Genomic DNA, 17,542 nt, shown 5'->3' with positions numbered 1-17,542 from the left:
GTGTTCCACATTTTGGTGGCATAGGAGCGAAAAGAATTTAGTCCCTTGTTTGTGCCGAATCTGGGTTGTGGGTGTGGACTTCGTTAACATTAAGGAAGTATCTAGACAGGTACATGGGTATCTTGGTGGTGTATCGAATCTTGTGGACCAGACCCATTGCAAGATGCTGTACTCTGTCGTCGACCCTAAGCCATTCCAGCCTGTCAAAGTGGGCAGGGGTGAGGTGGGTTCGGGGGGTGAGGCCAAGTAGGAGCCTGACCAGTTTGTTTTGGGAAGTCTGGAGCCTAGTTTTAAGGGCCTTTGAGGTGCTGTGGTACCAGGAGGTGCATGCATAGTCAAAGAAACCTTGTACGAGGGCTCCTGTTAAGGTCTTCAAGGTGTTTTTGTTGACCAGTGAGGAGATCCTGTAAAAGAATCTTGTTATTTGGTTGACTTTTTTGATTACGTTGGTGGCCATTTTATCACCGGAAAGATTAGCCTCCAGGATGGAACCTAGGTAGGTAATTTCATCTTTACGTGTGATAACATTGTCACCCACTCTAACCAAGAAGCCATTTGCCTTGCTGAGATTACTATTAGAGCCAAAGAGAATGGATTCAGTTTTTCCCAGGTGTAAAGATAGCTTGTTATCAGCGAGCCAGGTGCAGATTCTACCGAGTTCAGAGCTGAGGGCCTTTTCAACCTGCAGTTTGTTCCTGTCCGAGACTAGCAGTGCCGAGTCATCTGCGAACAGGAACAAGTTGCAGTCACAAGCTGAAGTCATGTCGTTAACATATATTAGGAACAGTAAAGGTCCTAGTATGCTTCAGCACACAGCTCACTGGGAGGGACAGTGTTCCATTCAATTCAATTCAATTCAATTCAAAGGGCTTTATTGGCATGAGAAAACATACGTTTACATTGCCAAAGCAGAAAGCACAATACAACAATACATCAATACAATCAAAACAAAAAATATGTACATTTGAACCTCCACCATCTGTTCTCTCCCCTCCCCTCTAGAGTTGCCATACCAACCCTTTAACAGCCCATTCAAGTCCTAACGAAGTTAAACACCTGTGTTTGAAAGATTGCATCTTTCCATACAGCTGGTGAGTTTAACCTAACATTTAATTAAAGATAGGACTTTTCTGTTTGGATGAATGGGCTTAATGGTTGGTATGCAACTCTCGATGCCAGATAAGATAGCATTTAGCATCTGAGTTGCTGGCTAGTGAGTCTTGACAGACTAATCCATTCAACAGAACTGACCAACCAACACCAGCCGCTGGGGGGTAATGTTTAGCCTCAAAAGTTGCGTGAATGGAACGGAATAGACTGGGGAAAGAAATCAACAAGGAAGTGACACTCACAAGTTTTCAGGATGGCACCGAGTGGGTTGAAGGCAATAGTCGGAGAAAGTAAGTAACCTTTTCTTTCTGTCTGTATCCTCAAAAATATAGAGTGGCCTCAATGTGATGTTTTATTCTAAACACGTCATGCGGATCTCTCTGGGTCTTTTGATAGCGTGTGTTTGAATAGCAAAAGGTGAATGACGTAAGTCGGTCGCCCAAGAGATTTCTCACCCCCCCAAAGATAAACTAACCGTGTTTTTGCTTGGAAATGAGCACTGTGCCACGTAAAAAAACAATCATATGATGCGGATGTATGGTAGTCGTTAAATTGACCAGGGATATTAGTTAATTTGAATACACAGAATTGAGACGTATAGCATAACCGAGCGTTAGCTTGCTGTTGTTGACAGGTGTTAGCTAAGGAAGTTAGTTCTGTTCACCTGCCTTGTTTACTTTGAAATGGTTTGGTTCATTCGTTTAAAATATAGTTGAAAATGAATGGAATCTGCTTGAGACTTGGGGGTGTGTTGAAGAATGTATGAATCATAGTAATGTTCCATCCACATTTCATAACTACGTGCATTTGTTTTCTAATAATAACTGTGTTGTGGTCGTGGTGGTGACTAATTGTCTCCCAAGAAGCCAATCGATAATGATCTTAACCTGATCGCAGTGATGCTATATAGCCTAACCCTAAAGACTATTCTTCACCTGTTGATGATATCGGACTGCTTTATTTTCGCCCAAGTTGCCTTAACACACAAGGAATGTGCCATGTAATGGTGATGTTAGGTCATACTAGTTAACCGCAGCCAATAGTATTCACAGAGAGCTATTTATTTAGCTAGCATAAACATCTACTCTACTGTATGTGTTCATAATCACAGAACAATGTACTATCTCCACCATTTAGCTGAATGTTGCTACAGTGCCAAGTAATGTCATACAAGGAAATACTGAGGGTAGAACATCAGTTCCTCATTTCTCATCATTACTTTGTCACTCTAGTAATGACACATCAGGGGTTTTCAAGTAGAGATGTATTACCAATTCCAATCGATACCCACAACTTCAAATGGTGAGAGTGTACACTGTCAGTTATGGAGGTCCTTGAAATTAACATCAACTGAAGCAATCAAAATATTACTATTATGAAATATCACGTGATAAATTACGTGCTATCGGAATGACATAGAGTAGACTGGCAATAACATCCTTTTAGGCAGTATTCAACAGCTTTTCCGATACCGGTATCAGAACAACTTTAGTTTCAAGACATAAAATGCAACTTAAAAAAATACTTTATTGTTGATTTATATCTTGAATTGATTACCACAAGTATTTTGCCAGTAAAGTATCATCTAATCATAAATCAACAGGTTTAATATGGTATATTTTAGTACTAGGTTTAGTATATTATTAGAGAGATACAAACTCAAAGCTGCAGGTCAGTGTGTCATCATTAGTGTGTCATTGAAGAACAGAGAAGTTGTCTGTCTGCTGCTATAATAGTGAGAGATAACACCCAAGACCACATTCCAGATGCTCATCTAATCCCCCTCAGGGATAAGTTAACTACACACACACAGTCACAACAGATCTGAGCTGGTAACACGCATACATTGATAGGCTACATCAGCGGTGACCAAAACGAGCGATTGTGTTTGCCCAGGAAAATAGTGTGGAAATAGCAGATCTACAAGCTCACGACGTGTTTCACTACTTCTTTGTTTTCTAATTTATGGGCTACATGATTCGTGTGGTTAACGTAATAGTGTAAAGGGCCGTTCACACTGAACACTATAAAACTATAACCATATTTTTCACCATTGTATTTTTTTTATTATAGTTGGTGTGAACTAGATTTTATTTTTATACTTAGTATATAGTTATAGTGCTCAGTGTGCACTGTGCATGGCCCTTAACCCATTAAAACCTGAGGCCGATTCTACAAATACCTTCTGAATCCGTAATTCGGAAATTAAACACTTTTCCAAAATGTTCAAAAATATCAGATGTACAAGCTTGCGTCACGACACGAAGTGACCCGCTGTGAGCTTGTACATCTCCTATTTTTTAGCCAACACTAAAATCTAAAATGGCACTAAAATAAACTTCCAAGGAAGCTGCATGAACATTTAAGTGGTGAAATCCAAGTCTTGAACTCCACTGAACCCTCAGGGCAAACAACATTATGGATATCATTTACAAAAAGTACAATACAACAAATATGATCCATTGCTTATGTATTCCTATGAAGGGGAGAAAGGCATGGTAAAGTTGTATGACACCTACTTCTTTGATTATAGCAGCTAGAGAGGTTCCTTCCCCTCAGTCTAATGAATAGAATAGGCCTAATATTCCTTCTGCATTATGTATATTACTTAATAAATCCACATTGGTCTCTTGTTTCCTCACAGAAATTCTGAATGGAGTCATTAAAAGCATCAAGAAAGATGGCGAGTGGAAGGTGAGAGTTGGCGCCTTAAGAAAATGACCCTCACTCGGATACATTTTGTATTCCATTTGATGTTCATGTTCTGTGTTACTCCAGCATTTAATTTGTTTGATGTACTGTACCTGTTCTGTTACTCCAGGTCCTCATTGTGGATCACATGAGTATGCGGATTTTGTCATCTTGCTGCAAGATGTCTGACATTTTGGCAGAAGGGGTGACCAGTAAGTATGGAGGCAATTTATTGTGAAGGTGTTACAACATTAGGAACAGTGCCATACTTGACGAATCAATGATTTATTAAGTACTGAATAAGTAGTCACACTGTCTACACCTATGTTTGAACCTGTTTAGCCCAAATTAGGTTAATAATGCACATGAAAGTTCCATTTTAAAATCTGGTTTTGGCAGCTTATGGCAGTTATTGTAGGCAGTGTTTTCCTGGCCACTTGGAGGATGAGACTAATAACTACTATATAAACCCATTCATGAGTGATCTTTTCCCCCACATTTCATTAATAACAATAGGACTTCCCATCATTGGAGGATTGCATTGTTGCCTTGCCTTTACAGTATTGTTCCAAACATTTGATAATAATAATTAAAATGTGTCTTCTTCCACTACACAGTTGTGGAGGATATCAATAAACGCAGGGAGCCCATCAATAGTCTAGAGGCCATTTATCTGATTTCTCCAGTGGAGAAGGTGAGAGTGGAGACATGAGCCTTTACCTGTTCACAATGTCACAACCATTATATGGGTTATTATGTTTTTCTAATTGTCTTTTGCCTTCTATTTGAATTTCAGTCGGTCCGTGCTCTGATCAATGACTTCAAAGATACTGCCTTTACTTACAAAGCAGCACATATCTTCTTCACAGAGTGTAAGTTGTTTCATAGATTTTAGTATACACAAGTATTAGCATGTATGTTGTTTGAAAACCATGTTTCAGCTTCTAGTGTTTATTGATGTGGATCTAAATTGATTATAAGTTGATGTCTCGTCTGTAGCTTGTCCAGATGGTCTCTTCGCTGAAATTGGGAGATCTCGGGTCGCCAAGGTCATCAAGACTTTGAAAGAGATCAATGTTTCTTTCTTGCCGTACGAGTCTCAGGTGTGTGAGGAGGATATTTCTTTCCTACCTTTCCTCAAGTTGGTTCATTCTGTTGAGTGAGCCAGTTCAAACCAGCCGATATGAACCTCACCTCCTTCCCTTCCCCTTCAGGTATTCACCCTGGACGACCCCACCTCCATGCACAGCTTCTATAGCCCTGTTGCGTCCACAGACAAAGGCAAAATGATGGAGAAGATGGCCGAGCAGATTGCCACTCTCTGTGACACGCTGAAGGAGTACCCTGCGATCCGCTACCGCAGGTATATAGTAAAACTAGAAAAAGTGCCCTTCCGGGCACAGGTCTCCACCAGGAGGATAGGAGTGTGTGTGATGTTTGGCAAAATGTTTAGGAGGATGTTTTTTTTTATTTGTTTTTGCAACAATTTTCTTCATTTTGTTGAGGAGAGCCAGATCACTCATAGCATCTCTGAGGATAGAATTCTGGATGAGCAGGACATGTGCAGCATTTTGTACAAAACGGGCCACTCCTGAAAACTTTGGAAGGCAATGTTAGCCAATCAGTGTACAATCTGAGAAATCCAACAGACTCGTGTTGATCACATGACTACAGAGATCATGTATTTCTGGAGCCATTTCTTCATACGCCTTTGATGGCAATTGGATGATTTGAGGCATTTTGTTCCAAAAATGTGTTTTGCAAAAATCAACCTGTTGGTGGCGCTATAACAGGCCAATGTGAAAAGGGTGGGATGTATTCCTCAGCCTAGTAAGAAAATGTGTGAAAGATTTCACGTAAATTGCATGCTGCGTTCATGATTTGAGGCTATTGTTCAAAACGGGGCAATCTTGCAAACTGTGAAAGCCAATTATAGCCAATTAGGATGGAATATGAAATATCAGACAGATCCGACTTGAGCACATGCCCATAGAGATACTGTGTAACGATTTGTGAGATTTTTGGACAGAATCTGGAGGAGTAATATCCAAAAATGTGTTTTACAAAAGTCGGCCTCCTGGTGGCGCTATAAAAGGCAGATGCGGAAAATGCAGGTGAAAGGTTTGTCCTTGGCCTCTAGGGAGTGTGCATGCAACGTTTCACGCAGATTGGTGCAGTTTTAGGTAATACAAATGTGAAAAGCTGCCTCATGGTGGCGCTATAACAGGCCGTTCTGGAAAATGTGGGGCAGAGGTTCATCGTTGGCATCCAGGGAGTGTGTGTGCAAAGTTTGGCATCGGCCGGGTTAACGGTGCCGGAGATTAGCTGTACACAGACGGACGGAAGGAAGGACGGACACACGGACGGACGGACGGACGGAGTGCAAAACATACTCTCTCCCCATGCCTTCGGCCTGGTGGAGACAATAAAATGGTAAATGGTGCATTTATATAGCGCCTTTATCCAAGGCGCTTTACATAGATTGTGCATCAATTCACCCATTCACACACACATTCATGGCGGCAGAAACCATGCAAGGCACTAGCCAGCACATCGGGAGCAATTTGGGGTTCAGTGTCTTGCTCAAGGACACTTCGACACTAACTCTGGGGGAGCCTGGGTTCGAACAGGCAACCTTGCGGTTACCATCCAGCCACTCTACCCCTGAGCCACAGCCGCCCTACATATGTTAGTGTTAGTGTATGTTAGTAACCCAACATAAATGTTTTATTAGCATTCATTCCATTGTATTCACCTGCTCAGTTCAAAGTTCTACAACCATCCTGTCTCCACTCTCCAGGGGCCCGGAGGAAAATGCCAGACTAGCAGAGGAGGTCTACCAGCGCCTCAATGCTCATAAAGCAGACAACCCAAGCATGGGAGAGGTGAGGCTCTACTGCAGTAGTCCCAACATTTTACTTTGTATAATAATGTATGTATTTCTATAGTATTTAAGATTTATTTTTTTCATTATTATTATCTGTCAAGACGTATGAACAAACTTCTCGTGGTGTGTGATCCATTTTAGCTAAAGGAGGTTGTTATTATTATCATGTTTTTATAATAAAGGCTAGCTGTAACAGCCCCACTGAAATTATGCTTCTCTATGGGTTTCAACGTTTGTGGGAGTTTCTGTGCTTTCTGGTTTTATTTCCTGTTAATTATTTTTCTACTTGTTGCTGGACCTTGCTCTCTATCTTCTCTTCTTCATTTCTGTTTTTCATAGCTGACATCTTGCGTCTGAGATGAGTCTCTACAGGCATGTATTACCTTTCCCTCTTTGCCCATACCATCCTGAAATATAGTACAGTACAACATATCGTGTCGTTTTCCACTTCTTCTTGGGCTTTTTACCTATTTCAGCTCTTGCTGCTTTCTGAGCTTGTGTGCTATTCTCCTAATCTCCTTTATTCTCATCTCAAAGACGGTAATACTTGTTTGTGACGTTATGTAACACACCACAGATGCATTTTTATTGTATCGCACTTATATTTGTGTGAACAGCCAAGAAGTAGTAATATACCAATAGAAGGACGGCTGTGTTTGAGCTCCGCGACTCATGCATTCCCTGACTTAACCCCCCCCTGGTCCCCGTTCTTGAACATTCTAATAAAAATGTTATTTGGGGGGTCCAGAAGCTTTGATGTGCCCAAAAGAGCTTCGAAGGTCAGGCCTAGTGTGCACATGTGTGCATGCATGTGCATTGTGCAAGGGTGTGCACATTTGTGTGCTTGTAAATGCATATTTATAGGCACTGTGTCTAAGTGACACACATGTGTGTGTACGTAAGTGCGCACACACGTGCATGTCTATGTATAGTATATGTGTGTACGCAAGTGCACACGCATACATATCTAATTGTGTATATCAGCATGTACAGTACTCAAAGGTTGTTTCAGTGTGTCCTGCTGCGCTAGGTCAAATATTCTAGACATTGCCTTAATTGATGTGTGTGTTCTCCCCCCCCCCCCCCCCCCCTTAATTTTTTAGGGTCCTGATAAAGCACGCTCACAATTACTGATTGTTGAACGTGGATTTGACCCTGTGTCACCCCTCCTACACGAGTTGACCTTCCAGGCCATGGCCTACGACCTGCTAGATATCCAGCAGGACATCTACCAGTGAGTCTCTCTACATCACTGCTTCCCAAACAGACACATTTTTATGGGTCCCGTTATTTTTTGTTTTTCCTATATTTTGTTTTTAATTATGATTATTTAAAAAAAAAATTGGAAAAACATTAAAAAATAAAGCTACAATTTTCATGAATTGAAAATAATGTAAGAACCACCGCTCATCCGCTGAAAAAACTTAAGTGAGGTGCTGGAGCCATGAATTGAAAATAAAAGTCAATAATTTCATGAAGAAATAAGAAATCAAATTCCATAAATTAGAAAAAGTTAAGAATAAGTGAAAATAGCCGATCTACAAGCTTGTGCGCTTGTAGATCTGCTATTTTCACTAGTCCGGGTCCCGGGCAAACGTCTAATCTCTCTTTTGTGTCTTGACTTGCAAGGTTTGGGAACCACTGACCTGAATTCCAATGCTCTCATTTGTCCAATAGACCAGGGGTTCTCAACCCGTGGGTCGCGACCCCTCGGGGGGTCGCCAAATTATTTTAGGGGGTCCCCAAATTATTTTCCAAAAAAAAAAACGTTTTTTTAAAAAAAAAATTATTTTCACGATTTTTCAAAAATAGCAGACCTACAAGCTCGTAGCGCGCCACTCGGTGGCGCGCTATGAGCTTGTAGATCTGCTATTTTTCAATAGCTAAATTATAACAATGCTTAAAACACCAAAAGGGGTTCCCGCCCAAAATGGTTTAAGGTTATTGTAGCAGTCAATTTATATTGGGGGTCGGGAGACGTTGCCAAAGCATTTTCGGGGGTCCCCGGCCAAAAACGTTGAGAACCCCTGCAATAGACCACTTAATTGTGCGTCGGTGCAGTCACTGCAGTGGTATGCTGCTGTGTGCAGTCACTGCAGTGGTATGCTGCTGTGCCTGAAATTGTGCCGAAATTCCTTTTGTTTTGTACCCCCGTCGTGACCAGGTATGGGACGACTGGGATCGGAGACTCGAAGCAGCGGGAAGTGTTGCTGGATGAAGATGATGATCTGTGGATTCAGCTAAGGCACATGCACATAGCAAATGTCACCATGTGAGTCTAGCACAGTTGGATGAAGCCTGTCCCTGAGTCAACATTCGAAACCAGTGTTGGAAGATTTTTTCATAAACTATATTTGTCATATTGTTATAATGTCAGTATTATAATACTGTTTAATACTGTAATTATAATAATGGCTTAGCTTTTAAGATGTGTATATCGTCACTGTCAGCCAAACATCTTCTAGTATCTCCATATTTCATCTTGTAATTTCTTTTCTAAATGAATGCTTATTTTATAAGACTTATTGCAATGTTGTGCAAAAGTACCTCACCACTAGATGTGCTGTGAGCTCGTCTTCTATTTGACTTGCAAGGTTTCACAACGATAGATTCTGGTAGAATTCCAATTGTGACAATGTCTTATTTATTGAATGATTAAGTTTAAAAGTCATGTTTCGTACTTATAAAAGTAAAAAATAATTAACTCTTGATTATATAAGGATTTACCATGATGAATGATACTTCATCCAAAGTAACTCTCAAATGCTTTACTCTTCCTTACAGAAAAGTGACAGAACTTCTCCGCACCTTTTGTGAGAGTAAGAGGATGATAGCAACTGATAAAGTGAGTATACATTATGCCCACTGTATATTCAGTGGTAATTATTAGTTTGTCTATTTCAAACATAATTTTTGTTATTTTTTTGTATCTTGTGTTTTGATTCTGAACATGTGTTTTGCTCTTCAGGCCAACATCAAAGATCTCTCTCAAATGGTAAAGAAGATGCCACAGTATCAGAAGGAGTTGAGCATGGTGAGTTCTGCTTTGGGCGGTATCTTATTATAAATGGCCGATTCTTCATCTCTAGTATCACCTCATGATTCTCAGTTAAAGGGACGATTCACCCTGAAATATCTACATACAGTACTAGCACATAACTACATTCATTACAGTGCTGTCACTGCTGTGCTGGTCCTAACCTTTACCTTTTTGGATTCACAGTACTCCACTCATCTGCATCTAGCTGCTGCATGCATGAAGAAATACAATGACTCTGCTGAGATGCTTTGTGCGGTGGAACAGGTCAGTGTCACTGGATTTGTGTTTGTGGCTTTTTCTTTTTATTCAAAGACGTGGAGCATAATGTATAAAAGTCCTTCGGAGTGTTTTGTTATCCCTATTTTGGGTATGTCATTATAGGCAAAACATTTCTAAAAGATTTCAAAGAATTGAAAAAATAATAATCTCTTTCCAAAATCTGAAAAGCATTGCAATGTGTGCGATGCTCACAATGCATCTTAATGTGTTGTGAGATTTTAGAGCTGCTATATACTTTTTATTTAGATTGGTTACACCTATACTATACATTTCAAGCTGGGAACACCTGTCATTTTAGTAGTTACTATATATAGAGCAGCATTATTTTATAAAGATTTGAAGTTTTTCAGAAGACTCTGGTTAGGATTGAGAAGGCGTTTTTTGAATCGGCCTCATGTCTACATGGCTTAAGTGGCTCAGTACGAACCAGTAGGTGGATTGGCAAGTTTCTTTCAGCTTTAAGTTTCTGTGAAGAAAGTGGGTGGAGCTGAAGTTGTGAGTTATTTGTAGTCACTCACTTTACAAACTAGTCATTCAAGATGAGGGGGGAAATATAAGCAAGACATTCCTCAATAGGTAGGCAACCAAAGATGACACAATCTAATATTTTTGCTCATAATTTAGGTTCATAGTGTTAGTAACTTAGTGAAGTGGACTGCAACAGCTGTAGTTGTCTTGTTTTTGAATGCAAGCAAAAATAGTAACCATACCACGATTATATTATTATATTCGGCCACAGAAAATATTCGGCAGAAAATGGCTAAAAATGCATTTTCAGCCTATTCGGTTTCGGCCCAAATAGGCAGAAAATATATCACCGAATAGTGTATGCAATTAATGCATTCAAAAGAGCTAAATGTTTTATGGACCCATAATAGTGAGTATTATTTAAGTTAAGTTCTTGCCATAACCATTTCTTTTGCCATTAATCAGGTAGCTTTAAGGTACGGCTATGGTAGGAAAAAAGATATATAATATTAATCATATTCGGTTTTCGGCCAACTGTTTCCTATATTCGGTTTCGGCCAAGAATTTCCCTTTCGGTGCAGCCCTACTTTACAGCATAAATAATCACTTTCCATCCACTATCCTAACATGGTAACCCACTAGCCACTGCCTTGAGAGTGCATTGCTGTTGCTATAATGCTCACCCCCTCAATCCATACAGTATAAAGGAAAGCCATGCTAGCATCTCTATTAATGGGTAATCTGGCTTTAAGTGGCATTGACACAGCGTTGTGACGTTTATCAATCTTAATGGTAATATTGCATAATATATAATAATATTGCATTGAGACATCCTGTGCATAGTAATGCACAGGAAGCTGTTAAGTCACTACTGAGAGTAATGCCTTCAGCATGCTGTCCAGAAATCCCCTACATCAGCTTGAGCCTGGGGTAAAACTGAGCCTGGGGTAAAACTGCCGCCCCCGTCCCAGACCACTTCCAAGACCCAGTAAATAGTTTGGACGTCACAGCCTTCCCTTACGGTGTGTTCTCTACCGGATTTAGGCTTATATCAGATGAGTCACGGGCTTTTTTTATTGCATGATTGTGGTATTATGCGATAGAAGTGTTAATGGGCTACTTGTTTGAGTGATTCTCTTGGTCCATTAATGGATCATCATCAGCATGTCTGAAAGCTGTCTCTATAATCATACAGGCATGTGTTGGCTTTAAGATGGACAGCTGGGGCCAGGCAGCCAGCCACAGCTCTTTACTGTCGGCTGTCCTCGTATGAATGCGCTGCTGTATAGTTCTGTGCAGCGCCATCCAAATCTCCCTCTGTAACTGTATTAAGGATGACTCCCGCTAGTGGAAGTGTTTTATTAAGTGTTTTATTGCGAACGCAGTGAGCATTTACTATGAGACCCAGCAGATCCTGTCTGTCTGTCTGTCTGTGTGTGTCACGCTGTAACACCAACCGCCCGCCACCAGAGGGCGCAGCTGTATCACACACACACACACACACACACACACACACACACACACACACACACACACACACAACTTAACTTAATACAAAAAAACTTAAAATAAATAAATAATGTATCACACACAAAAACACACATGCACGCACACACACACACACACAAACAACTTAACTTAATAAAAAAAACTTAACTTAAAAAAAACTTAACTTAAAAATAAATCTTTAAAAAAATCTTAAAAAAAAAAAAAACTAAAAAAAAACCTTAAAGTACGTAATTTATTCTAATTGTTGTTATTGCAATGTACGAGCTGCGTTCGCTTCCCGCGTTCGCGCGTCTTACTTGTATTAATTGGCTTAGCTTTGTGCTAGATTTATTTGGGCTGGGGATTCCTAGGAAGATTACGCACTTTTGCAGCTTTCTATTTTAAAGGCAAGACTGCACCAATGCAACTCCTTGCAACACAACGGGTTTAAGGCCAGTGCACACCAATGCAAGTCCTTGCAACTGCCATTGGGGTACAGCATTATGTAAACAGAGCTATGTCACAATCACATTGTGTGTCTATCTATATATATATATATATATATATACACACACACACACACACAGTAGAAAGCTTTTTGAAACACATAGAACCAATATTTTGCAGTCACTTTGGGCCATCCTTAGGGTGGTTGTATTGCTGCACCTTCTTTTATCTCTAAATCGTTCTGATGTGTTCGCACATTGTTTTATGGGAGTTTTTTGTTGTTGGTCAGGTTTTCAACATCACTTTGGGTGTGTGTGTAATCTGTGGGAAGTACAGTATGTGTCTCTGATGTGACTCTGCCAAAACTAACTTACGGCCAAGCTACACCAGGCTTTTCGCGCACAAAACGCGCGCGTTTACCCCCGCGCGTGCGTTTAATTTAGGTCCAGTCCTATTTAAAAAAAGCACGCGCGGGCCACGCGTTTAGGGTAAACGCGCGAGAAAAGCCTGGTGTAGCTTGGCCGTTAGACACACTCAATGACAATGATCTACTGATGCTTTCCACAGGACTTGGCCATGGGTTCGGATCCAACAGGAGAGCCTCTAAAAGATGCCATGAAAAGCATTGTCCCTGTGCTCCTCAACACTGAAGTCCAGGCCTATGAAAAGATCCGCATTATTCTGAATTACATATTCCACAAGAAGAAGGGTGGGTACTACTAAAAAACGTTCTGTATTAAACAAAAAAGCACAAGGACTTTTTCATGCTCGTTTGTCTTGTGGTCTAATAAGCTCATATCTGTCTACATAAGACTGCCACTGAGAAGGACTAATTTAATATTTTGAAATGCTGTAGTAGACTAAGAGTTTTTAAAGAGGCAGATCTTCTTGGCTATTTCTCCATAAAGACTGTGATTCTCTCCATGTAGGCGTCACAGAGGAGAGCCTGACAAAGCTCATCCAGCATGCCAACATACATGCTGACAGCAACATCATCACCAACATGCAGCATCTGGGCTGTAACATCATCTCTGGGGTAAATACTCAACTGCTTTTTGTTTGTTCACATTCTTTGTTTTAAGCCTAGCATTCCTTGATACCATTTCCCCCCCCATTCTGTCAGGGTCCTAATGCAGGGAAAACACTTCCAGAGAAGAGAGAGCGGCAAAGCGCCTTCGACTCCTCTAGATGGACACCCACCATTAAAGACGTGATGGAGGTATGAACGTCGGAGGGAGGCAGGAACTACTGGGGACAGACTTGGGACATGTCTCAGTGCTGACTTAGCCATTTGGATATTCTCATCCCTGACTTAGACGTCTCTGTTTCCATGTGTTGCAGAACGTTATCGAAGACAAACTGGACAAAAAGCAGTGGCCGTTCATCTCTGAGCCTGCTCAGATCAATACAACCCAGACAGCAGTCAGGTTTGTACTATTGAGAATGGTTAATGTTATATTGTCTGTGCAATAATATAAATAAACTGAATTAAATGTAGATTAACCTACAGTATTTAGACCTGGAACACCTGTTATTATACTTTTCAAGCCGGGATCACCTCTGTGTACTTTTTAGAATAAAAATGTGACGTTTTTAAGAAAACTATTTAGAAGGCGTTTTTAGAAAGGCACTTTGTAAGGCACTTTTGAAAAAGTTCAGCTTATGGTTGACATCGACAATCCACTTGCTATGCAGTTAAATGATTGCTTTTACTTCATCTAACTTTGACCAAGATTTTGTTAAAGTGAGCTGGAGGTGAAAAGGTGAAATTAAGCCAGTTTTACTTTGAATAAATCCCCCATAATCGCCAAGGGTTTTCCAACATGATTGTGGCGCTTACAGCAACCACTATCATGAACTTGGGAAGATCATAATCTGCATTTGCTAATGGACAACGCTTTGTCTCGTTCCTGCTTGTCATAGTATTATTTCAGTTTAAATTTGAGGTGTTATTAATGTCAACACTGATATTCCATTATTATGACAGCAACTGTTATCTGTACTATTGTGTGTGTGTGTGCTAAATGTGTCATGACTGTGGTCAACATCTGTCATTACGTCTGTCTCCCACATGTTTAGATGTGGTTAAGATTAGAAAATCCCAGTCACATTACTGGGATATCATACTGTATGCTACATCTGCTAAGCACAAAAACATGTATCTCTAATAGCAGTCCCTCACTCAATTCCACTCACTTCACGGATGGAGAAGAAACGGGTCGGTTTCATGAAGCAGGATTGCTTTAGCTTGATTTTGTGTTTAATTTATTATTATTCTTACTTGATTGATGGAAACAATTGATTGAGCAAGGGATTGATCTTAACGTGAACCTGTCCACCCTTGCCTGCTATCACTATTATCTCCAGCTTTTTTTTTTGTTAGACCAAGTTTCCTCATTGTTCTTCTTTGGTTGTTTGTTTGTTTTTTAAATTGCAGTGCACGTGCATATGGCCAGTGGCACAAAAATAAGAATCCGACAGAATATCGTTCAGGTCCTCGGCTCATCATCTTTGTGATCGGCGGGGTGACCCACTCGGAGATGCGCTCTGCCTATGAGATGACTCGAGCAAATGAAGGGAAGTGGGAGGTTGTGATCGGTAAGCACCCACGTGTTGCTTATGGCAGCACATTTAGATTTTAGTTTTAGTCATAGTCTCTTTGTTTAGTTTTAGTCACCTAGAATGTCTTAGTGTTAGTCTAGTTTTAGTCGACTAAAGATCACAAGATTTTAGTCGACTAAATCTACAGTTGATTTAGTTGAACAAAATGTATTTTGGCGGGCCTTGATGCCGTCGTAATGACAGTTTTTTTTTCACTTGCTGAAAATGGCTGATCTACAAGCTCAACGCGTCGCAGCACGACGCATTGTGAGCTTGTAGAGTGGCTATTTTCAGCATGCAACTAATTGTAAAATGACTTATGCTGGATCTCTTGTCCACTAGTCCCTTCCTAACATTTTAGTCTAGTTTGCACATCATTGTCTAAACAATTAAGAGCTGGAACACATCTGTCACTTTAGCGTTTAACCACATTAACCATTATTTCATACTTTAGCTATTGAAAAATGGCAGATATACAAGCTCGTGGCTATGAACTTGTAGATCTGCTATTTTTGAAAAATCGTGAAAATGTGTGCAAATCTTTGAATATATATTCTTTCACAACGAATGTTTTAACTCAAATCTTTGCTTCTGGGGGCTCCCTGGAACAACATATTTTGAGATGGGGGTCCGTGGCCAAATACAGATAATTATGGGGGTCCTTGACATGAAATAGTTTGAGCACCACTGATTTTTCAGAAAACGGTCAGGATTTAGAAGACATTTTGTAGAATCTGGTCTAATGGTTTAGATTGAGACTGAATTGATGGATTGTGCTTGATTGATTGAAATTGATTGACATTTTTATTCACAGGTAGCTAGACTGGGTACATTTCAAACATAAAAACAAGTCAATACAAAACTGCTACGAGGATGAAAGCAGGAAAATCACTAAGACTTGTTTACATCAGCGTCCTCCATTTTCAATTCATCAGAATTGACCTTCTCTGTTCTCCTCTGCAGGCTCAACTCACGTCCTAACCCCCACCAGCTTCCTGGATGATCTGAAGAGACTGGACCAGGTGCTTGCTCCTGATTGTTAGGTAACGTCCCTGGGCATGGAGGAGCACACTGGGATTATGCCTTCAAGTCTTTCGTTCAACATGATTCAGCGCTGGTCTTTTGTAACAGGGTTTAAAATCTCTGAAGCCGAACATGAAGATGTAAGAATCAACCACAAAACAAATGGTCAGAATCAATCGTAAAACAAATCGATCATAAAACGGAAGTTAACGGCTAGATATACTTTGTTGCGCATGGCGGCGCGCAATGAAAATAGATGAAAGTGCAACACATTGTGAGCTAGCATATTTGCTATTTTCGTTGTGTGGCATTGCCGCGAAACCATTATATATCCAGCTTTACTTGTGATTCTCTTTTTTTTGCTCTTTAGAATATTATTTTTATTGTAATTCTTGGTGTGAAATGGTTAATGTACTGTATATACTGCTGCTGTGATTGAAATTGTATTCAAAATATTTAATTTAACGCACAGAACTTTATGAAGGTTATTTGATTAATGTACCATGTAAAAGCATCAAAGTTTAAATTGTTTTTATGTTACTATAATTTTCTTTTCCTTTGTATTATACCTATGAGACATGTCTTAATCCCAACAGAGCTGGATAATCCTACTGCAAATCTGCAACATGAGTCAAATGTTACACATATTGACTGACACAAGTAGGCATTGTTTTAATGATTGTTTATTCTTCATTTCTGAAGGGCAGTGTGAGAAATATGTCTGACATCCAATGTTTGTTACCATTGAAGTCGAGGTGCCATCTTTTGATTATTTTCTTCGAACTTTCACTCAGACTCTTAAGTAGCGTTTTATTTTAAAACGATGCACTTTTACCATGTACTTTGGGACTGAGTGTAGTGTGTTTGTTATTTTGGTTAAGATGATAAATAAATAATAAAAGAAACGCTGTATAGCTATTCAAATGTTCTGCTTAAGTGCATCATTTCTTAGAAGATGGGACCTTACCTTAGTCGCTCAAAACCTCTTTACAGCATTATGATGCAAGCTTTGCAGAAGCCTTATGGTTTATTTTATCCATTTCTCAAATGAGTTATTTGAAACTTTGTTTTATTTCACCCACTTTCATTGATCCTAGGCATGACTTAACAAGGCATAAGTATTGAGACAGCCAAGCTGTGATGTAACTCAAACATTCATTGTCAACAGAGTAGGCCCAGAATAGATCAAACGGCAGCAGCTGGGCAGGCTTTGATCCAGTCAGTGACGTAAGATTATGTCTGTGAACACCTTACTCTACAGGATAATTAAATCGGTTCAGACTAGCCTCGAATAGGGAATGCCTCTGCAATTGTCAGAAGGGGCGATTGAGACCCAAAATTAGGAAAATGATCTCTTGCGGACCACAGCAGCGAAGACCAAGTTGCCTGATTGTTTTTCTTTGGTTATTTGTTCAAGATATGGCCACTGGCACAAAAATAAAAGCAGCAGTTCTCCGCAGATTAAGTCACATGCAAGTAATATGTCTTGATGGTAAATAAAGGTGATG

General features: G+C 40.1%; 1 protein-coding gene across 2 annotated transcripts; it reads left to right on the top strand.

The window, feature by feature from the left end:
- The first annotated feature begins 354 nt into the window (after nucleotides 1–354).
- stxbp2 (syntaxin binding protein 2) lies at nucleotides 355–16,962 on the top strand. 2 transcript variants are annotated; one of them, XM_079521232.1, is made up of 20 exons: nucleotides 355–496; nucleotides 1,245–1,400; nucleotides 3,755–3,804; nucleotides 3,932–4,013; nucleotides 4,419–4,495; nucleotides 4,598–4,673; nucleotides 4,801–4,904; nucleotides 5,016–5,164; nucleotides 6,602–6,686; nucleotides 7,792–7,922; nucleotides 8,853–8,960; nucleotides 9,473–9,533; nucleotides 9,657–9,722; nucleotides 9,912–9,992; nucleotides 12,978–13,119; nucleotides 13,340–13,446; nucleotides 13,534–13,629; nucleotides 13,752–13,837; nucleotides 14,848–15,008; nucleotides 15,975–16,962. In XM_079521232.1, exons 2-20 carry the CDS (start codon nucleotides 1,364–1,366, stop codon nucleotides 16,052–16,054), a joined length of 1,779 nt encoding a protein of 592 aa, XP_079377358.1. In that variant the 5' UTR covers nucleotides 355–496; nucleotides 1,245–1,363; the 3' UTR covers nucleotides 16,055–16,962. The 2 variants fall into 2 exon arrangements, with proteins under 2 accessions (XP_079377358.1, XP_079377357.1); XM_079521231.1 differs by lacking the exon at nucleotides 355–496 and having other exon boundaries at nucleotides 881–1,400.
- Nucleotides 16,963–17,542: the final 580 nt, after the last annotated feature.

This window comes from Electrona antarctica, assembly GCF_951216825.1.
Source record: "Electrona antarctica genome assembly, chromosome: 14".
Lineage (NCBI taxonomy): Eukaryota > Metazoa > Chordata > Actinopteri > Myctophiformes > Myctophidae > Electrona > Electrona antarctica.
This window is presented reverse-complemented; position numbering and strand designations above follow the sequence as displayed.

Coding starts and splice junctions, on each gene's coding strand:
- stxbp2 (XM_079521232.1), top strand. CDS start 1,364: ATGGCACCGAGTGGGTTGAAGGCAATAGTCGGAGAAA. Junction 4,905..5,015: donor TCTTGCCGTACGAGTCTCAG/GTGTGTGAGGAG, acceptor CTTCCCCTTCAG/GTATTCACCCTGGACGACCC. Junction 13,120..13,339: donor CATATTCCACAAGAAGAAGG/GTGGGTACTACT, acceptor CTCTCCATGTAG/GCGTCACAGAGGAGAGCCTG.